Source organism: Pholis gunnellus, assembly GCF_910591455.1.
Source record: "Pholis gunnellus genome assembly, chromosome: 17".
In the NCBI taxonomy this organism is placed as follows: Eukaryota; Metazoa; Chordata; class Actinopteri; order Perciformes; family Pholidae; genus Pholis; species Pholis gunnellus.
In genome coordinates this window covers 3483410-3506701 of record NC_136544.1, presented here as the reverse complement: position 1 = coordinate 3506701, position 23292 = coordinate 3483410, and the positions used below count along the sequence as shown (strand labels likewise).

Sequence of the window (23292 nt, the reverse complement as noted above, 5' to 3'; positions counted from 1 at the left end):
AACTGCTGCAGGCGCACTTGGTATTTAAAAGGAATGGGAGATGACACTCTGATGTCTGTTTTGATTCATATTACACCCACAACACACCTATGATTAATTAAGAGTTTAAACATAACCCTTTTGCCCCTTGTGCTTTGCTTTTACCATTTAACAAAATTGGAGATGGACATGTCCTAGATGCACTTGCGCCAAGTCTAGTGATGTCATCAGATTCATGACTCAAGTCCACACCTCTGCAATAAACTATCAAATCAAATTAATGTGCTTACACATGTTTAGCCAAACATGAAATGGTCAAATCAAGAACTGTTGTTATGATCTGATGTCAAATGGTATCTCAACTCAACCCATCTGTTTTCTGCTGTCACCTGTGGCTGTGCGCTCCTGTAGTGTGGAGGACCTCGGCGGAGCAATGAGCGGGGTCGGGGCAGAGCTGGGGCCGGGTCCCAGAGTCAAGGCCATGTACAGGGGAGCCGGCAGGGAGGCTTTCAGCGGCGGAGGGAGGGAAGCCTTTAGTGTAGCCGGTGGTTTCAGGGGGCTTTTAGAGGTGCTGGGGCTGCCGTCTGGGCTCTCTTCGGATTTCATTGTTTTACTTTTCACACAGGAGGAAGAGGAGGATGAGCCTCCCTGAGCAGCCGGACGCACTACTGGGGGCAAACAGGAAGTCCACTGTTAAATACTGTACAGTAATACTTTTCTATTTCAAATCACGTGCAAACACATGTAGCAGCAGGCAGAGTAAAAAAACTCCAGTCTGAAATAATGCTGGAGCTGAACACAATAATCAAATATAGAGCAGTTTACACAAGGGTTTTCAACCGTTTGTCTTCAGATTGATTGGTAGCATGGCGAATACACAAAAATCCAAAAACTCATCTGCGAAGATTGTATGTCTTGGGCTTTTATTGTGAAGGTGAGTGAGTGAATCTAATCTGTAAAGAGGCCTTTACTCAGCATATTTCATAATTTAACAAAGCCAGAGCCAACTTTTAAAGACACTTGTCCTGGGTGACTCATCATACATTCAGAGTTTTTCACCAGCCCATGATACTAGCTATTTGATTTGACCTTATAGTTCAGTCTTCAGGCTTTTGCAAAACTCACCCAAATTGTAAAAAATACAAACTCACATGACAGTAAGCAATGGGTTTAGAGATGTCTAAGGAGGATAGAAAACATGTCTTTTGGGTTTAGAGTAAGAAAGAAGGACTGATTCCAACAGAGAGAGGTCTCTTCCATACAAGCCATGTAAATTCAAAGATGGTGCTGGATTGAATTCTCGCTCAAAGACGAGCTACTGGACTGACCTTACTGCCGGTCAAAAACTCTCTAGTTTACCTTAAAAGCACCCAAAACTAGAGGTTGACCGACAGTGGATTTTGAACTGCCTATGTAATAAAAGCTACTTTAGCATACACTACTCTTTAAGCGAGATTTGGTGGATTACATGGTTGGAACATGTTATATTTATTTACAATGACCGATGCGCTGTTCTGTGGCTTATGATGCATTTCTTCAGCTGCGGGTCCCGTTACACTGTTGAATGCCACTCTTACAGACCATTAATGTTCATGCACATTCTCGGGGTTAGAGAGATTTCATTTCATAAATGGATAGTTAGTAAGTAAGTTAACGAAACTGATGAATGATTTATTTTCCTCCATGTCTTGTTACGTGGATAGAGAGCAGACAGTGTTGCGTTATTTACATCAGAAATAACTTTAGTGGGGAGAAATAAACTGAAAATGGGTCAGATAAAGACACTTGTCTGCTGTCAAATCAGCTGTTCATCGTGACTGTATGGTATTGGCCTACATTTTGTAAACCAATCACCAAAAAGAATAATGTTTCAGAGTTTTTTTATAGAGTGGAGAATTGCTTTTTGAAAAAGTTATTTCCAATATAGACTATATTGAAAAAGATCATTTTAAGTCTGTCACGTGATTATGGCTGGAGCGCACTGCGTGCCAAAAATGAAAGTCAAACAAACGAAGACTGTGTTCTGCGATTAAAATTACTCTTCTTTTCAATGAGGTCCGGTGGCTTTAAAGAGAGCATAGATGGATACAACGGTTTCAGTTCCCCGTCGATAAAACGATAAGGTGATGCAGTGAAAATACTCTAAATATAGTGTACTCTTTAACTGATATAGATATTTTTTGTTGGGCTTTTGTTTTAGGTTTGCTGACATTCCCATCCACAGCAGTACATTGCTTTGCTGCTGTGTAGTAAACTCTTTTCTGTTTCTTCAAGCTGGGAGCATGCTGACCTCTACTGGTCAGCAGGTGGCGAAAAACAAATCTCCAGGTTCACTGTGACTTCTATAAAAGAGAGACTTCGCAATTATAATTTGGAACTTAGAAATGCAAGGCAGTCCTTCTTCTCTGACATCAGAACCAAAAACAATACACGCGCCTTCTTTGCCACCGTCGACAGACAAACCATCCAGTGTCAGTAGCTGCTGAGCTCCAATCCACCTGAGCATGCAATCAATTTGCCTCCCTGACAAGCAGTCTGCCTCCACACCAACCACAGGATGTGTGTTGTCCCCATCTCTGAACAACATCCATTCAAATATCATGACACAATTTCATTCAATCGACCTTAGAAGCCTAGAAGACATTATACAACATCTGAAGTCATCCTCCTGCTGCTTGGATATTCTACCAACACACTTTTTCAAAGATATTTCAAACTGCATGACCACTGATCTTTTACAAATTGTAAACACATCCCGTCTCTCAGGTGTCTTCCCACAAGCCATAAAAACAGCAGTTATTAAACCACTCCTAAAAAAGGCTAGTTTAGACTCCGCAACAATGAAAAATGATAGGCCGATATCAAACCTCCCATTTTTAAGTAAAATACAGCTGAACAACTTCTTGGCCGTAAACAACTGTTTTGATGTCTTCCAGTCAGGCTTTGGACAGCACCACAGCACTGAAACTGCTCTTGTTAAGGTTTTCAACGACATCCACTTAAAACACAGACAATGGCAGAACTTCAGTCTTAGTATTACTGGATCTCAGTGCTGCATTCCACACGGTCGACCATGACATACTACTAGAGAGACTAAAAACCTGGGTGGGACTCTCTGGCACAGCACTCAACTGGTTTGCATCCTACTTGGACGAGAATACTTTGTGTCTGTAGCTAATCACACATCAGAGCTGACTAAAATGACATGTGGTGTTCCCCAAGGTTGAACACTGGGGCCTCTTCTGTTCAACATCTACATGCTTCCACTAGCTAACAACAAAGTGTGTTATCATAATTATGCAGACGACACACAAATCTACATAACTATATCACCAGGAGACTATAATCCCATACGAGGGCTGGGTAAATGCACTGAACAAATCAACAACTGGATGAGCCAGAATGTTCTTCAATCAAACAAAAACAGAAGTCATTGTTTTTGGTACCAAGGACGAACGATTGAAAGTCAGCGCTCAGCTTCAATCACTGATGTCAAAAACCACAAACCAAGCCAGAAATCTAGGTGTAGTTCTGGATTCAGACCTCAACCTGAACAGCCATATCAAGACAATTACAACATCAGCCTCCTATCACCTGAAGAACATAACAAGGATTAGAGGACTCATGTCTCAACAGGATTTGGAAAAACTTGTCCATGCATTCATCTTCAGTAGACTGGACTACTGTAACGGAGTGTTTACAGGTCTCTGTAACAAGTCAATCAGAACGCTGCAGCTGGAGTCCTCACTAACACCAAGAAAGTGGATCACATCACTACAGGTCTGAGGTCTTTGCACTGGCTTCCTGTCCAACAAAGAATTGACTTTAACATCCTGCTGTTGGTTTATAAAGCACTGAATGGTTTAGGGCCAAAATACATCTGTGATGTGCTGCTACCTTATGAACCATCCCGACCCCTTAGGTGGTCTGGGACCGGTCTACTTTCTGTTCCCAGAGTCAGAACTAAACATGGAGAAGCATAGGTAATACACAGACTATGGAAAAGTACTTCATCCTACTACAATTCAAAACACGCAAACTATTACTCCAAGTTCAGGAACTCGCCCCAAATTGGGGGGAGTACAGTGGAAAGTAAAAGCTGCGACAATGGCTACACTGAAATCATGTGAAACAAAAGGTCAGAATGTAAAAAAGATTGCCTACCATCCAATGAGTTCATATTTTAACGGATAACAGATTTCATGAGCTGCTGGGAGACTGGAATGCCCAGGTTCTATCAGATAACTATCCAGGACTATTATATGTAGATATGTATTTGTTCCACATTCCAAAATGATAAGATTTTGGAAGAAATGTACACTACATTCTCACAATGCTGGATTCATTTATTCAGTTTCATTTTTCTACACTCTTACTGCTACTCTTATCAACAAAGTAAAAAAGATTTAATCCGTTTTAAAAAGTTTACAACTTCAGAGCCGTAACCCTGCTGACTGATGTTTACCTGGCCCTGGGCGGGACCCTCTCAGAGGGGCGCGGTCAGGGGCCTCCTCCAGGGTCATTGAGCGAATCACAGTCTCGCAAACAAACTGAGTCCCGCTGATGTCATCCTCCCCTTCCTCCTGAGCCGGGACTCCGCCCCCCTCTGCTCCAGATCCCACCCCATGAGGGACATCTGTGGACCAGTAACAGATGGACAAATGTTAAGGGATACAGAGGATCAGTTTGTGATATTCAGTTGTAATCCGCATGCTTTGACAAGTGTTACATCCAGGTACCACTCAGTCCAATTGAATTAATCAAATGTATATCAGAATTAAGCATGTTTCTGTCTTGAGGACATGAAGATTCATTTACAGTCAACCATCAGGTCTGTGCTTGACTATAGAATGTATCTTCATGCTGCAAACTCCACCTTTAAACCAGTTGGTGCAGTTTTTCATTGTGCTTTGCATTTCATTACAGGAGATAAATAAATATCACACTTATCACCAAGACTATATGAAGAAGTAGGCTGGTCCTCAGTAGCAACAAGAAGAGAACGACAGTCTATCACTTTAACTTGTCACGGTCTCCTGCAAAAGCTGCCTCAGTTCATCCCTTATCTTCTCCATCTGTCTGAAATGTTTTTAATTTATTTTTTTCTCTTGGAAGAGGTTAAGGGTACTGGACTTCCAAATGGAGATATTGACCATATATGGCATGCTGGGGGCATTAATAGCATATGCAGATTCATGCAAAAGCAGAAGTAGAACAGGTGAAATGTATCATGTTCTTTGTATTAGGGTGTGAGTATATCTGCTTAATAAATACAAACTTTTGTGTTAACACATGACAGTTCCTAAACAAAGATTTCAGGCATGCTTTGATGAATGAGGCCTCAGATCATGTTCAGCTGTCTTGCTCCATTTTAGATTTTTTTTAATTTACCAACTTATCAACAAAACTCCATCAAGAGCCTTAAAAAACTTTGAATAGAAAACTAATTTACCTATGACGCTATTGATGACTTCTGTTTCTTCCTGGATGAGAGCCAGAGAGGGACTGCCCTTGTCCTGCAGGTGGCCCTCTTGAGGCAGAGGAGACATGCACGGAGTAATGTCTGGATGGAAAAGAAACGTCAGTCAGGTCTCTATAGTTACCAACAAGCTCCCTTAAGCAACTGGAAACCACAAGAACACTTCTTACCAGCAGGGGTGTTGTTTGGGACACTCTCCAACTCTTGGACGATGTTGATGTCCAACAGCTCAAAAGACAGAAGATCCTGAGAGATGAACAGACAGCTAATAAAATGCCTTTGAGCTGCATTATGGGAAATATAGGAGGGTGTGTTTTAGGAGTTAGGAGACCCATACTACGGATTCAAAGTCAGGATATCGCAGCGCCTGTTTAGAGTTTTGGGATCTTTCCACACTGATCACCAATTACAATCCAGTAATACAATATATATGATATTAATAAATGATTCTGAAAAGGGCCAATCTGCATAATGACTATATGAGAATTATACATCTGTACTTTCACAATACTTAAAATGCAGGACTTTCACTTAGTTTTTTCTACATTGTGCTAATTGTATTAAAAGTAAAGGATCCAAGTACTTCTACCACCACTGTATGTGTGTTAAATATTAGACAACAATTTGATTGTTTGACTGTGATTATGAGGTTGCTCAAGTGTAATTATGCAATTTCATAAACCTATAAAACAATACATTAAAAAACATGCTGGTGTATGATCGTCTTACGTCAAAGGGTGATCCGTCGTTACCCATTGGCTTACGCAGCCTTAGTGCAAAGTGTACAGAAAGGTAATGATTGCAGATTGTATTACCTGTGCAGTGAGCAGGTCCACAGAGGGGATGTAGTACTCCTCTTGGTCCACTGACATTAGTGGCTGCTCCCTTGCTGTACAGGCTTTTCCATCCTTCACAACTGGGTTCTTACCCTGCAGACAAAGTCAAATCTTTTCAGTTCGATATCGTACACAGTACACTATGTGTGTATATACTGTACATGTATCAGTGTGTATTTCTGATAATCCATAGAAGGGTCTAGCTGCAGAGCGCCATGCTTAGGCCCACCTCCTCCGTTGGACCCTTTATGGTCCCGAGTTTGAAGAAGGACGTGACGCCTGAAATGATGTACGCCAGAGACGATCATCTCTGGCGTACATTCACCTCATCAGCCTCTAGAGGCCTACTTGCAAAAGCAAAAGCCTAAACAATGGGACAAAGCCAAAATCCCACCAGATCCTGAACATCTGAGTGTGAGATGTGGTTTGAATTCAGGTCCTGAGTTCTCATTGACTGAGGTCTCAACAAGGATATAAAAAAAAAGAGTGGAATGCTGTGATCCCTGCCTTTCTACTGCAACATCAGTTGCTACAGGAGGTCAACAAACGTTTGTGTCTTTAAGTAACCGAGGCAGATTCCCAGCCTTGATGGATGGTTTTGGACCAGATTTCTGGATCCTGTTAAAGACCACTGTGCAACTAGCAGTCTCTCCCGGCCTGAAGAAGGAAGACATAGACCACCAATCTTCACGAAAGAGAAGGATAACTTAGACGACCCGCTCTTTAAAAATAACCTTGTAATCTCTTTTAAATAAGTCGACTCTTGTTGTTTTCATCCACTGCCATACCAAACTAAAGCTTTTGAAATGATTACATTCCTCTGACATTAGCATAGCTAGCTAACATTAACAAACTCAGGTGAGTCAAAGTTATTTGCTGCTTAACATTACGTAACCTAACTTTATAAGTTATAATTATATCGAAATGCACATGATACAATGGACATGGTATGATATTTATTAAAGGTATAATATGTTACAGTTGTTGGTTGGTGTTTGTAAACACAGCATTCAAACTTGGCTCCTCCTCCTGAGCTCAGAGTTGCCGGATTTTCAATAAAGGCTTCTAAAGGGCACCCTACATCCCACCCAGAAACGTCCCGAACACAGCAACAGAAGAAGAAAAAGGAAAATACAGGCAGAGGGCAGGGTCTCTGCAGATACAGACACCAACACACACTTCTAGTGTGTCACAAGTGATGATCACATCATTATATTTAGGACATTTCTGCATGTCATACCCTTAACGATAAGCGTGATAAAATACTTGCAATATACAGCGGCATGTCAACTTTGATAAAGAAGAGCTATTTTCCACCTTAACACATGTGATAACACATGATTTTCCGCCAGGGGTCCTGGCGAGGAAGAGATGGGTCCCAGCACCGGAGGTGTCAGAGCCTGGAGCTCTAAAGCCTGACCCTATTGATTTACGCATTAAGTCGTGAGATTCCTGTTTTCATTCATCCACAAATTCGTTCTACCTGTGGCGTGACACACGGTGACACCAGTATCCCATCAGCCATCATGGGCGCCGGGGCCAGAGGATCGACCACGATGCTGCACCAGACCCGGGGTCCAAACTGCTCTCCGGCGTGGGCCAGACGCCAGTGGGAGGTGTAGGAGCCCTCTACAGCAGGAGCACACAGCGCCACACTCACTATACCAACCTGGGCAAACAGAAAACATTAAGCGTTATCAACATTTAAAGAAAGAAGTGATATGTTGTACACAGAGCAGTATGGTGCTGAACACATCCACGTGATTCAGTGGTACAAAGAGACAACAAGAAGGATGACAAGTACAGGGTATATTTCCAACAATGGGTGTAAATGAAAACTTGCTCTGACCTGTCCTGGCTGGAGGAAGGGAACAGACACTTCTCTCCAACGGTCCCCAGAACCTACCGCCAGGTTCCCCCACATGAACTTCAGCTGCAGGTAGAAAAACAAGACCAAACATCATGCTCATTGATCAATGGTAGATTCTTTGACTACAGTATAAATCAATAATTTAGTGAACAATTAAGTGAAAGGTGTCACTCATAGTGACGAACCCACAGATGATTATCACCAACTCTGACGCCATGTCCGGTTATGACGCGCAACTGAGCAGACGTGTGGCGCGAGGCTCCAGCGAAATTAATATACTTTACGAACTAAATCGAGCTATTTGTGACCTAAAATATTTCTTGAGATACATTTCACGCGATGTCGAAAACCCGAGGGAAAGGCCGACCTTCTAAAGTTAAATCTTTGTGATATCTGGAGACATAAGAACCCTTCCAGACGGGAATATTCATGTCACTCTGCTACACATAATTCTTACTCCTGCATAGACTATTTCCTCATTTCTAAGTCTATGATACCTAATGTGAACGACTCATTGTATAACAGTGTCGTCATTTCAGATCATGCTTTACTACAAGTCAATTACACTGTCAAAGCAACCAATAAGGGTCCCACTATATGGCGATTGAGCCCACGATGGTTACATGATAACGAGTTTTTCAAATTTGTTGGAACCAATATTGATGTCTATTTCGAAGTCAGTACTACTCAAACATCAGCGTCTACAAGATGGGAGGCATTCAAAGCCTACACACGAGGCCAAATGATCAGCTATACAAGCAGCATATCTAATAAACAGCACCTAAAGTTAATGGAGTTAGAAAAAGATATCAAAGAACTTGAGACAGAAATGAACCTTATACAAAAGAGACTAGACAGAGACTGGCCATTCTTAGAGCACAGTATAATGAATTATCTACAAATAAAGCATTATATAGCGTAATGAAACTGAAACAGACATTCTACGATCAAGGAGAAAGGGCAGGGAAACCTTTGGCCTGGCGTTTAAAGTCAATGCAGAATGAAAGATCAATTCTAGAAATTGAGTCGGAGAAAGGGACGACAATTACTAACCCACAAGAAATAAATAGCACTTTCCAGACATTTTATTCCAAATTGTACACATCAGAAAGTCCAGCCACATCTCACACACTCCACAGCTTCCTAGGTCAGATAGAAATACTGTCCCTTGGTGAGAGCGCAAAACAGGAACTCAACTCCCCAATTGCAATATCGGAGTTGTCAGAGGCCATAGACGGTATGAAAGGAGGGAAAGCTCCAGGCCCCGACGGTGTTCCTATTGAAATCTACAAAAAATTCAAGGACAGGCTATTGGTTCCTTTACTGAATATGTTTGAAGGATCACTTGAAAATGATGAGCTGTGAAAAATAAATGATGCAGCATCCAATCAGATAACTGATGAACAATGAGGGGGCGTCTCGTCCGTTAAAACACTTCCTGGAAGGCTGTTCTTGTGGTTCCTCGCTCATGGCTCCTCGGAGATCCCTCCTATCTCCTCGCTCCTCGCTCCTCCGAGCTAAATAAGAGCTTTGGGACGGCCGTCAATATGGCGGCGCAGAACAACTTCCGGTTCGAGCGAGGAGTGAGGAAATGACAATTAATAGACTTGGGATGTACCCTCTATCTCACACTCACCTAATCAGCTCACTCACTCTCACCTGCCACTCTGCGGCACCTACTATTTAAACCCCAGTCTCAGACGCACTCACTGACCGACCAACCAACCAACCAACCAACCTTGTCATCACTGGAGCCGAGCCACCACTTGGTCTCCAGAAGATGATATACTTCTTGATGCTCTGACCTTTTGACCAGCTCAACTGAGGGATTGAAATTTTGTATTCACAAAAAGTTGATAAGATTTCGATATATCAACCGAGCCCATTCATTCTCCCCAGATGACGATCCTTTTCCATTTTAGACCCTCCATTACCTTTCCTTCAATGGCACAAGATTTCTTCTAATCCACCTGACACACTTCATACTTGTGGAAGAGTCGAATGGGCAACAGAAGAGTACCTTTGTGTCAGCGCTCCAGGAGATTGTTCCAGTGTTCCTCATCTTCCAGTACTTGATAAACTTGGTCCCAGGACGCAGTCGGGTTCCATCGGGAAGGTTTTCGTCCAGAAATGCAGCCGTCATGGCTGGAACCACCAGGGGACAGGGACGCTTTGGACGCCTGGGCAAGAAATAAAGTCCTTTAGTCCTGCATCGATCTTGAGTTGATTTTTTAAACCAGGTTTGATAACTTCTTTAACATCCCAGAATATTTAAATGAATCTATGTTGGAGCCGTAATGTAGTTTTGTTGTTTTCCTGTGGTATCCTGTGGTGTTCTGTTACTAAGCAATTAAGATGCATTGATACAAGTAAGATTGGACAATGCTGATTTAATGATATGTGTCAATGTGCAACGGAATAAATGGATCAACGGATCGAAAGAGATACAGCGCACTGGAAGGTGATTTGTTTGTGGCCTAGAACACGCGTCAGAACAAGTTCTCCCGTTCGCCCCCCAGTGGCTTTAAGATCAAATTGGATATTTGTTAAAGTCAATACACTTTATTTGAAACGTGTTCCTGGCATAATCTGAAACTGTGGTTCCCAAACCTTTTTTGCCAGTTGTACCACCATGGCCCTCAAGTAGACACCACCATTTATTTGAACCATTTATCCATATTACGTTTAGCTAGTTATTTAAACGTTTTTACATTAGTTTTAGCTATTTCACCATTTATTATAAAGTTTAAGCTCACTATCGTTAACATTAATCAAGCCATCTATTTCAACCACTTAGCCATATATGGTTTCCACTTCTGTGCTTGCTTGATCACTTATAGCTGGATAAATACAATTATTTCTATTTGAATTGTTATTTATATTATTTATGTTTTAGCTACTCCACAATCCTCTATGATTACAAATACAAAATAACCCTGCTTGAGAATCACTGACCTGCACCTTTAGTGAATCTCTTTTTTTAATTGACTGAGACCTGAGAAATGATTTTTTTGGTATATTATAACCAATCTAGTTTGGACCATGTTATTTGTAGTGACCTACTCAGGGCTGTTGTGCTGGGTGGCTCGAGGCTGCAGGAGAACAGGAGAGGAGCTTCCATCTCTGTGGGAGGAGCTCCACTGTATGCCCCGCCTTTCCATTCTCAGCTGTTTTCGGATCTCCTTGACCTCGGCTTTCAGCAGGCGCTTCTCTGCTTTCAGCCGCTGCTTCTCCGCCTTTCGGAAACTGCGGTCACCTCGCCTGTAGAACCTGAAAGGGACACCAGTGTTGGAGCCAGTGCGCCATATCGACAAGGACTCCCGTAAAACATCAAATGTGCCATGACCACAACCTCCGCGACCAAGTGTCCCCCAGTCAATATATCTGCTTTTAGCATGACAATTTTATTTATATATATTATATATATATATATATATATATATATATATATATATATATATAAAAACTTCATTAAAAAAAGTCAGTTATGTTTAGTTTTTTAATTTAATGTACGTCCATTTAATGACATAAAAAGACGTACATTAGATGGATAGTGTTTTGAAGTGTGGTGGTGGCAGGTACCTATCCAGTCAGCATTAGTGTGTGTTGGTTGGTTTGGATTCCCCACAATAAGCCACACAATAACACAAACAAACTAACAGATCGAGGCTGGTGGCTTTGGCGAGAGCATAGATCGATACAACGGTTTCAGTTCCCTGTTTCCGAGAGGGGAAATGGCTGTCTCATGGCAAGGTCAAATATTATAAATATAGCTTACAGATATTCATTTATTTTAGGCGGGCCTTTCTAAAGTCGGTTTTTCTGCTGCCCAGTCAACAGCAGAATATTACTTAGCTTCCATGCGTATACTCCCGTCTGCTTCTCTAAGCTGGGGGCGTGTCAACCGCCATACACTGTAGGTAACACACTGATGATGGATAAGTACCTCATACAACCACACTTCAAAACACCCGAACTATCCCTTTAAGCTGGAGTCCGTACTTTTGGCAAAAGTACTGACTATCAGCTAATGTAGTATTTATTTGAATACCTAAGTTACACTTTCAGGCATAAAGCATCTATTTTAATCACCTTACTCAGCATACGGAGCTCATCACCTAACACTTTACCTGCACCGCACTAATATATGGATGTCACTTAAGGTTTTATACTGCTTTTACTTCATGTTCTACTACCGGTTTACATCTTCATATTTACTCCGGAGAGAACGGGTACAACAAAAGTGCTTTCCTACGTTCCCCGTTAACCTCGGGTTTCTTCCGCAGGTTCTGTGTGTTCTCATTAAAGGAGGCCTTTGGCGCATCATTTTCACTCTTCTACCGCACTAAATTGGACTAATAGCGATAAAGAATATGAAAAAATTACATTACGGCAAAAAGCAACACTGTTGCTGCAAATTCATAATTTTCGGTAGAACTTGTCTTTACAAATTACGGACATGGCGCGACCTCCACAATTTTTCAAATGACTGGAGGTGTAAATAGTAGTCATCCTATGGTCGTTTATATTGGACTCTAAGAGTTGTAACCCACAGAAGACAATCCAAACATGTGTACCATGATCCAAAAATACAATGTCTTTTTTATTTGTATTATGTAAAGTCATATCTACATAAATAGATGTCCAATAGAGTGCTGCAGGGATGACGTTTTTTTGTTGGCCAACCCAGAAGTTAGCATCGCACCGGTTCCCTCAATTTTTCCATTGGATTTGGGATTATTGCAGAAAATGAGCTCTGTGGTAAACACAATTTTATGATACTTACACACTATGTTTAGCAGAGATAATCTTTACAACTGATCACCACACTTATGACTGTTGAAGCCTGGACACAATTGGCAGAAGTGAACCGCTAATGTTCGGCGATAGAATGACCTCATGGTTGCATGAGCTTGAGTATCCCCCTAGTTGGCATGATGACATTTTCTGTCTCATTCAGCCACTTGTTAGCAACTGCCTTTTTCAAAACCTGTAAAAGCTTATCAATTATAAAAGGTGTATTTACTGGTATATTCTGTATCGTAGAACAAAATGTTAAAATCTCTTAAGCTTGTGTTAACCACAGACTCTATTTCAGCCATCTAACCAAAAAAACATTTAAATAAAGTCTAATCTCTACTATTTAAAAGTATGAAAAATGTCGTTCTAACAAAATGGCAGTGTCATACCTGCTGTGGTCCGGGGCAGGTGATCCGTGCTCTGGGATGGACAGAGGAGTCCTGGCTCTCACCAGGTTGTGACTGGGATCATGAGAGAAACTGCAGGGCTCGCACAGAGTACAGGAAGTACACACACTGACCAGAGACAGAGGGAAGAAGACGGGTGGAGAGAAAGAGAGAATTCCAAAAAAAACACAAGCAGGAAATACCTTAGAGTCCAGTCAAGTCAAATGGAAGGATAAGCAGAGCAGCTGGAGTCAAAACGTTTCAGGTAAACCAAAACTCAATCCCATTTTTAAGTTTCAGATAAAGAACACATGTCTGTGTATTAAATGGTAAATGGACTGTACTTGTACTTCATACACTGATGACAGGGCTACCATGCAAGGTGCCACCTGCCCATCAGGACTATAACATTCATACAACATAGGTACAACTACAGTATGTGAGTAACTTGGGGTTCAGTGTCTTGCCCAAGGACACATCCACATGGACTAGAGGAGCCGGGGATCGAACCGCCGATCCTCTGATTGAAGGACGACCCTGCTACAGCCACAGTGTAGAGTAGACTAGTGTCTACACTGTCTCCCTCCTCCTCTCTCTGACCTTTCTTTTCATTCTCTCAAAAAGAAGCGTTGAATAACCCAATGCACCGGTCAGGCATCAACTTTGTCTTTTCTAACTGTTAGCCGACCCTCGTTAACAAATCATTGACCGATTATATTATCATTTCTGCAATTATTAATTTTACTACCGACTTCTCTCACTATATTTATCATTTCTGTCATATGGATCGACTGTTATCCTTTGATTAGGTTGTTCATTCTGTACTCATGACACCTATTGCACTCCTGGACCCGTTAAAGGGTCTTCCTGTTCCGATGTGAGGGTCCTGGGACAGAGGATGTCATGTGTTGCACAGATTGTAAAGCCCTCTGAGGCACATTGGTGATATTGGGATATAGAAAGAAAATAAATTGTGAATTTAAAGTAGACCATGAATTTGAGATGTGAACTTACAGATGATTACTATTGTGGAGGTTACTATATGGCTCTTTGCCGTTACACCTACAGTCTATGGGTTACACTCGTCTTTTTGAGTCTTCAGTTATTTATTTTTTTTACACACCCTCTGGCGTTTTAGAGAATAATGCAGCGCTCAGCGCTAGTATAAAAGCATTAGTCTCCACCACATCAGTTAGTTATGCTGCGAGGTCGTCAGATACGTGTCTGCCTAGCATACTCTGTCAGCGGTTTACCGCAGCGTATTGCAAGCTCAGCGTAACATTAGCAAGTGTGTTTATTTGTAGGTAAATAAAATGCTACACTACACTCCTCAAGGCCCATGCTAGGTTCTTGTGTCTTGCTGATTTACCTGAAGGGACTTCGCCCTACGGTTAGCAACAACCGGCTGCTCCAGTTCAGGCACACTTAAGGTGGGCTGACCTTTAAGATGGATCAGTGGTATTCTCCTTTAAGTGAGAAGCCCCTCCTTTTGAGTTCTGCTCAGCTTTTTTTTTTATTTGAAATGTTTAACTGACTGCATTTATCGGTTTCCATTTTTCATGAATTTAAAGTGGCATGAACCCTGGTGACCCCCGGATGGATGCTTGGTTACAGGACTGTGATGCTAAATCAGTAGAGTACTCCTAAGGCCTTTTCACAGTCCGCATTTCTTTTGTTTAAAAATACGAGTTTTGAAAATAAATACGACCTTACACTGTGTCCATCACGTTTACACACGGACCCTGAGACTTTTGTCCGTCAATCGAGTTTTCAGAACATTTTCCGCATTGTTTTGCATCCGTCGGAGTTGTTTGACCACTCAGAAGCACTGTGAATGCAAATGGTGTCTGAGAAGCTGATTCACTTCATTCATTCTTCTCCCAGCACAAAGCACAGTACAGACAAACAATGTGAAGAATACAGAGATGTGGAATGATGACAGAGGAATGATTGCAGATCAGCTTGGAGAGTACAGCATGAGTCTGGATAAGTAATCAGCCAGTTAGCTGCCGATAGCACATACCTGCACTGGTAGCCTCCTCCCGTGGTCTGCCCCCGGCAGGAGGAGCAGGGAGGTGTGGAGGAGGACGGAGCTCCAGGCAGAGTGGAGGAGGAAACCTCTGGGACCTGCTGGGCCTCTGCTCCTCCTACCGCTTCCCCTCTACCTCCCCCACCTCCTGCTCCTCCTCCTGCTGCTCCCCCTCCCAGGGGCTTGTGAATGCAGCACTGTCCAGAGAACTCCCGGCAGATCTTCTCCACCGCCTCACGGACTACCTGGTCCTTAAACTGGAGGGATAAAAGGAGGGTTGATGGGAGATGGGGGTTTTTGTGCTGTTAAATTGGTTCAGTGAGTTTCTCCAGCAGAAAAACTTCCCCTCCATCAGGTTGTTCTTACCTTCTCCATGTAAGAGGTGAACCAGGCTGGAGGAGTCTTGTCTTCTTCTTTGGTGCCCCTCATGTCTTTCAAGATCACCTGATCAACACACATTATGATATTCATGAGATAAAACATGCATATTAACATCTTTAATAAATCATTGTCAATGTAAATGACCACACAGCTTTCATTGTCATTTCATCCACCAGTTCTTCAATAAAGTATGTCTAAGTACGCCTGGAAGAAGAAAGGGGAATATTGTTCATATAAATCCAAGAGCGTTTTAAATGTGGTTTTATTTTGTTATTGCTTTGGTGATAATGTTTAAGGAATTACAGCAAAACTCAAGTATCAACTGAAAACCTGTCAACAACCTCACTACTGTCCGCCAACTGGACACATTTAGTCATCATTCCTACACTCTAAAAAGTAACTCAGTTGCAGTCTATTACCACTAAGATAACAGTTCTAAGTTATTGATTTAGATAAACCTTTTAAGATGCAATGATTGATTTTAATGACATAATAATGCAAGTGACAAGAAAATGCCTTTCCTGCTGAAAATGTGTGTGAATGCTGACAGCTGAACTGAACAGCAAAGCATTGCACTGCACTGCAGTGAGTCGTACTACTACATGACTCTGGACATGGACATTTACATTTTGAAGCCAGTGCAGAGTTTGAGAGCAGGCCAACAAAGTCAAGCACTCATGGTGATGTTACAGCAATGAGTGAGCAAACCAACTAACAAGAACTAGCCGGACCACGGCCAGTCTGTGTCTTACATGTTTATCTAGTTCAGTATGACTTGCCTTGGTTTTCTCTTCCCCAGACACAACCTGCACCCATCTAAACGTTTAAGCTGTAAAACTGGGCGTCTCAGTTCAGCTATGAATTAGCAACCAATGGGCCTTCATCACGCTGCCTTCATCACGCTGCCTTCATCACGCTGCCTTCATCACGCTGCCTTCATCACGCTGCCTTCATCACGCTGCCTTCATCACGCTGCCTTCATCACGCTGCCTTCATCACGCTGCCTTCTCTTTGCTCCACAGATTTTTTTTAAAGAAAACTAACTTCCTATTTCAATTTTTAAATATTCAAAAAAATGGTATGCGCGACAGAATTAGCATGAAATAACATGTTGGTATAGTTTCTGATTTACTAAATCTTGTTTGTGGATATGGAAACTTTTAACAGACTCCATTATAGAGCTCGTTGAGTTATTGACAATAAAGAACTAGCCTACAATAATGAGATGATGTATAATGATGTATTTGTTAACGAAGGGGTGCAGAGAGGTTACTGAGTGAACGATTTAGAGATGTTTTAGATTGCTCCAAAGGTTTGAAGGTTCTCAATGTATTGTAAAGAGGTGGCGATAGATAGATAGATAGATAGATAGATAGATAGATAGATAGATAGATAGATAGATAGATAGATAGATAGATAGATAGATAGATAGATAGATAGGGCACTAAATAGCGCAAGTTAGATATTGTTGTAATGTTCCGGACCTTTGCACGAGGAGATTTTCTCAATCTGGACCTTTTGGAATTTGAATTGAATACTCCTGGTCTAGACCCATGTCAAGACCAAAGTCAAGACCAACACATATAGCCCACTGTCAAGACTTGCTTCATCACTTTCAAATTTGAAAAAATTTGAATCGAAGGCAAAATGGTACGGTGTTATTTCTGCGACTGATTGTATTGTGTTCTACTGACAGGTTTGTAATACTTTGTCCACAGCATTTATGCAAATGAGGCAGAGCTAATCTATATATATATATATATATATATATATAATGCAATACAGTTCACTAGCAGCACAAACTACATCCGCCAAGATGATCATACAGCTGCATCAACATCACCCTAAGGTTTTAACAAACCTGAACATTATTGCAGTATTAGACTGCATTAGTTTAAGGTGGTGTACCTAATAAACTGACACCTGAGTGCGTAATTAAAGGTAATTAAGTAATCTGAGGGTACAAATGACTAGTCCACACCCCTCGTTACTGTACAAATACTGAAGTACAGTGATGAGATGCATGATTTTCAAAGTTTGTCAAAATTCTGATCCGTGGCAGCTGACTAACAAATGGACAAAGACATTCCCAGGGGCCATATTGAACGAGTGTGTGTTGGGGTCTTACCATGCCCTGTTCTGGCACTGCAGCCTGGACTTTGCGGCTGACCACCTGGGCCAGAGCGGGACAGTGCTGCGGGGGTCTGAAACCCCTCTTGGGCTCCGTCCCGCTGGCCTTGGTGGTGGGGACCCTCGCCGGCTGCCCCCGAGTCTCGTACACGTTCATGTGGAGTCGGTTCCCCTGCCTCGCTGCACTCTGGGAAATAGCAAATGCGTTAGTGTCACCTGCTGCCATTTTTAAAATTCATTTTAGATCCATTTCTAAGCTTTCAAACTAAGCTTTGTCTTTCTTCTGATAACAATAAAATGCTTTGCTAGAGAGGAGACATCAGCCTCCTGAAGCATTGCAGAATTTAACACTTTTGAATTTAGAAAACTCATTAAATAAAACAACCCTCCCGACACCCAAACCCGTATACATCCAGAATCCCTGTTACGGGACTATGGAGACATATGCAGAGCACCAGAAAATTGAAGTTAAACGTTTTGACCCCAGGACAACACAGGGGTTAAATTACAATCTGTCAGAAACAGGTTATATATAACCTCAGTTTTGAGTCTTACTTGTGTTACTATTAAAAGTATAATTTGTAATGTACATAGAGTTAGAGTAGAGGGAGCTGACTGTCCCTTTTACAAGTAAGAAGGAAAGAAAGTATGAATTGGTCGTAAAAGACGTCTTTTGTTTGCCTTAACAGCTGTTGTTCCAGCTGTGTGAATACCTATTGATGTGTGTCATTTTTCTTTTGTACTATTCAAATGACCACGGCAAACTGTTTAATGTCCGTTCTACTCCTATTCTTTTTCTATGGCCAAAATGTGCTGTACAGTAATTATTTGTTTCCCAGAAGTACACAAAAGTTAACAACAATTGAACTTCCAGTCAATTTACCTTCAATGCCTCCTCATAGTCCACTGGAATAAAAGCAGAAATATTCATTAACATGATATTGATGTGCAACCCATTATTATCTCGTAGATGTATTTGGTTTTGTTCAGCATACCGTGTCCTGTGGCTGTTTGTACGCTTACCTTGGCTGTTAATGGACACCTGGAAGAAGACAAGGGAAGATTCTTTATGTAAATCTGTGAATGTTTACACTACGGTGTTTGGTTTTGTGATACAGTTCCATGAATTAAAAAGGGGCACACCAATGTTATCAAAATGCAGCTCAATTTACTCATCAGGGAAAGTAGGCTACTAGTTGGCAGGTGAAAACAGTTGTATCATGTCTGCTGCTGCTCTGGAAAAGAGCTCTCTCAAGCCTGAGAAAACACCCTCATGATGTCATTGTGATGTCATCAAGGGTATCTAAGCCTGGGTTTGTAGAAAATGTAAAAGACGGTAAATGGTACAAAGCTGACCAAAATGTGACAGTTCACTTTCAAGAACTGAAAACATACAATGAAAGAGTTAAAGTTCTAAGAACTCCCAGACCGGAGAACGCCGTGGTAGTGACCTGTCAATCACAAGGTAGCCACGCACATACCATGTCTATCATCGTCGTTACTCTACACGGACCATCACTTACTAAATGATCATCATGCTGTATTGAAGAAGGCTTGAGACCATTAACTCATGTTTACAATGTAGGGTCATTTTCTCATAGACTTCTATGCAATCTGATTTATTTTTGTCACCAGAGGAGTTTCCCCCCCTGATGTGAAGTTTAAGGCACTCAGGCATTGGCTTCACCGGAGGTTGCTGCTAGGGGGTGTAGGAAAAATGCATCACGATGGTTTCTTAAAAGATTAAGACTCAATGCAGAAAACTCAATAATGGAACGTTCCTGCGGGTAGGATGGTAGTAACACGCAATGCGTGACAGAATCTTGTGTCACCATTAACGGGCACTTTATCACTGTATAGTTTTACCACATGCTCCAGAGCTGGCTGTTCATTGCCTATAAAAAGGGGATTTGTTTGAAGAGAAGTCTATATCATGTATTTGTGAATGAGGGCAGCTTGTTATGTCACATGACTCAGAACATGCTGAACTCTGTGTTTTTACTACGAGGATGCTGCTACAGGCCCCATTTCATTTATTTTATTGTTGGTTATCTTTGCAGTGCTTGGAAATGTAACCCTCCAGTTGACACATCTCTTTGATTTGTTACCAATATTGAATTAATAAAAGATAATGGAACAAATGTATCAGTTTTTTAAAATTATGAATCATTAAAATATGCAGTGTTTTAAAAAATAGCAGATAGTCACAGTGAGAGAACATAAATCAGGTAAAGAAAAATGTTGATGCATCAAGATAAATCAATGATTGATTTATAATCGCGTCGTAGCCCTCTGAATCATGAGTTGCCTCCAGATTCCCACCCCTAGTTCAATGTGACAATTGACCATGCATTGATTTTAAGTGATATTGCCCAACTTTACTGTGATGTTTAAAGAAAACGGTAAATAAGACAGAGTGACAACAAATAGAGTTTCTCACCTCCTCGTTCTCCTCGTCAAAATAGGTCAGCTGCAGACTGCACAGGCCAAACGAGCGCTTTACCTACAAACACATGAACACAGATCTGATAAGGACCGAGGATGATGGCTCATCAAGAAAGGATGACAGACATAAAGTGCGGACCTAACAGTCATTTCAATTTGGATGAAATATGGATCTCCATCAATGGCTTGAGTAGGCTTCATTCACACTCCTACTGGATCCTAACTAACTCAAAGCTGTACAGTTCTCTTCATTTGGCTCATGTTGAATGTATTATTCAGCATTTCTTGTCAAATAAAAAACAAGATGATGCTATACCTGTACACCAAACCCACTTGCATCCCACTCAATGCTAAAACAACAACTCAAAGTGAAGTCTGACATCTGTGACTCAGCAGCACTCAGACAAATGAACTCCTAGACCGCTGTGGTCGAGAGGGATGGACCATAAATCCAAAAGGTGCAGGGCTCCCGGCCCATATTTCACCTTCTTTCTCGACACTGGCCGTTAACAATGCTACCGACTAAAAAACATTTCTTCCGGTCTTTCACCCTCACAGCTTTTGAGTGGCTAGAGGCTCATTCTGATTGGTGGTTCACCATTAGCTCCTTTCCAGTTCATTAAGAGGAAGTCAATGACACAGGTCTCCACCTGTTTGGGGAAGAGTTTCTGGAAATACATTTGGGCTCTACTCAGGAGAGTGACACTCGATGCAAGCTCCAGGTACTTTCAGGGTACCTCCAAGAACCTGGTGAAGATTAAACCGATACTTAACGCAAAATTGATATAAGAGGGGAAGCTAGCTAGGAAGCAAGACATTTAGAGTCACAAAAACAAATGGGATTAAATCCTTTAGGTGAACCTTTAGTATGCGAGACACTAAGCTACATTCAACTGCAGTAATACAAGACATGTGGCTACCTTCTTTGGCTTGTTGGCTAAACGTTAGCAAGTGCTAATAAATTCGCATTGCTAGCGTAGTGTCCCGCTACTAGAATCTCCTCTGGGGGCTGGTGTCCCAGTGCTATAATAATATAGCAGCTTTGTTAACACAGTCTATCTTTGGGCCGTTGGCAGTGGATGCAGTGGAATAACACTTGTGTGTGCATCAAGTGTTTCCAGTAGATTTAGAGAGCTGTCCGTTCATGGACATCGCTTTATAGTGCATTCATACCGAACGTGACGCAAACTCTTTGCTCGGCGCAATTACATACAATGTTAATGTCACTTGAGCGAGAACTTTGTGTGACGCTGTGTCGCAGAAGCCTATCAGCGTTGAGATTCTCCTCCTGTCGTCACTGACATCCTGAGGTTGTTAAATCAGAAATGTTGGAAAAAAGCCTGCGGGCACCAGTGCATCCAGAGCTCTAACTCATATTTGTCCAAAGATTGGACAAAACTATGTGTATAAATGTATGCGTATAATCCATAATGTCATGACCCTATATATGCCTAGATGATGCTATTTTGAGCGTTGATGGAGCAGGTACAATGTTAGCTTAGCACTAATTGATCCAAACTTCATTTTAACAGCGGTTTGCTTGTTGTCTTGCGTCCAGACCTAACAGAGCCTGCATTCAAACCTTTTACAAATCTGCATCCTTTTTATCCATTTATTGCAATTAAATTACAGCAGAATTGGCTTTTTTTGATTCATTTTGGGTTCATACAGCCGTAGCAAAGTGGCCGACGTGTGGCTCTCTAGATACAGAGAATACGGCTCAGTGAAATTCACAGAGCACCTCCGGATGAACCCAGACACAACGGCCTTTGGTTTCCCGCAGACTGAGACCTCCACAACATGTACGAAGAAACAATAGTGGGTATTTCGGCCGTTACTGATGAAACTCTCCTCTCCTGTGCATGTGTGATTTGGACAGGCCAATCGCATGCGTTTATCTGCATGCGGAGGGAAGTAAATATTCAGCAACTGAGTGACTTAGTTCTTCTTTCAGAAACACATTTTAGTGATACAGAAATCTACTCAACAGGAGAGCAGTTGAGAGCTTTATTAATTAATTAATCTGATGTTGATTCATCAGAAATTACGATCCCATTAGGAGCACAACACTCAGACATCTTGAGTCTCCAGAGTCGTTTTGTCTCTCTTCTCTCTGTTTACTTATCTTTTTATTATTATTATTATTATTATTATACTATATTCATCCCGGAAGGGGAAATTGGTCTCTGCATTTGACCCATCCCTGTATATATAGAGAGCAGTGGGCTGCCTCTGACAGGCGCCCAGGGAGCAGTTAGGGGTTCAGTGTCGCGCTCAGGGACACTTCGACACTTCAGCCAAGGATCGAACCGCCGACCTTGCAGTTGCCGGTCACCCCATTTTGCATCTCTGATAACGATTCAATACATACCTTGGTAAACATGTCGAAGTGCAAGAATTGTATTGACACAGATGAACATAGACTAGTATTTGTTGATGTTGTTGTAATGTAGTTGCAGACACCACAGGACTGGGATAGCCAGTCACATGACTCCGTTCTGTTTCTAATGGTTTCTAATGTACTTTGTACTGACTAGGCTAGAGACGGCAGCAAATAGCAACAACAAAAGGTCGGGAAAAAATGATATGTAATAAAGGCCTCTAATAAAAGCCCATTGGAAATAGATAGAGCAATGCATTATGGGATTAGGACTACCTACAACTGTTCTATCATAATATCTCTGACAGCCCGGTTCCCTGATGTGTAACAAAGCTCTGTGCATGATGCTGACCCCCTCACAGCAACAGCCAACAGGCCCGAGGAGGACGTTACAGCGGCGGATGATGTGATCCAACCCGTTATGTTGAGCTGGTAAACAGTGTTTCCATGGCGACAAACCACGTAATAACCCTAAAGTCGGTGGTGTGTTCTCCCTGTCATCTACTGGTAGCTCTGTGTGTGATGGAAGCATAGCTTTACTGTCCCAGCTGACAGTGTAGTATGTTAATAGCATCCA

At 41.8% G+C, this 23292-nt stretch overlaps 1 protein-coding gene across 1 annotated transcript in view; it reads right to left on the bottom strand.

Moving 5' to 3' along the window:
• The window catches only part of nbr1b (NBR1 autophagy cargo receptor b), a 33322-nt gene that overhangs the window by 9717 nt on the left and 313 nt on the right, over nt 1-23292 (bottom strand). The window contains exons 2-17 of the mRNA XM_079177375.1: nt 20331-20393; nt 18914-18932; nt 18774-18796; nt 17889-18077; nt 15746-15823; nt 15374-15636; nt 13354-13479; nt 11228-11434; nt 10185-10344; nt 8144-8227; nt 7778-7963; nt 6274-6387; nt 5629-5704; nt 5432-5542; nt 4445-4615; nt 369-647 (exon numbers count right to left, since the gene is read on the bottom strand). Of these exons, the coding sequence (XP_079033501.1) occupies nt 369-647; nt 4445-4615; nt 5432-5542; nt 5629-5704; nt 6274-6387; nt 7778-7963; nt 8144-8227; nt 10185-10344; nt 11228-11434; nt 13354-13479; nt 15374-15636; nt 15746-15823; nt 17889-18077; nt 18774-18796; nt 18914-18932; nt 20331-20393 (2149 nt within the window). The remainder of the gene's footprint in view (nt 1-368; nt 648-4444; nt 4616-5431; nt 5543-5628; nt 5705-6273; nt 6388-7777; nt 7964-8143; nt 8228-10184; nt 10345-11227; nt 11435-13353; nt 13480-15373; nt 15637-15745; nt 15824-17888; nt 18078-18773; nt 18797-18913; nt 18933-20330; nt 20394-23292) is intronic.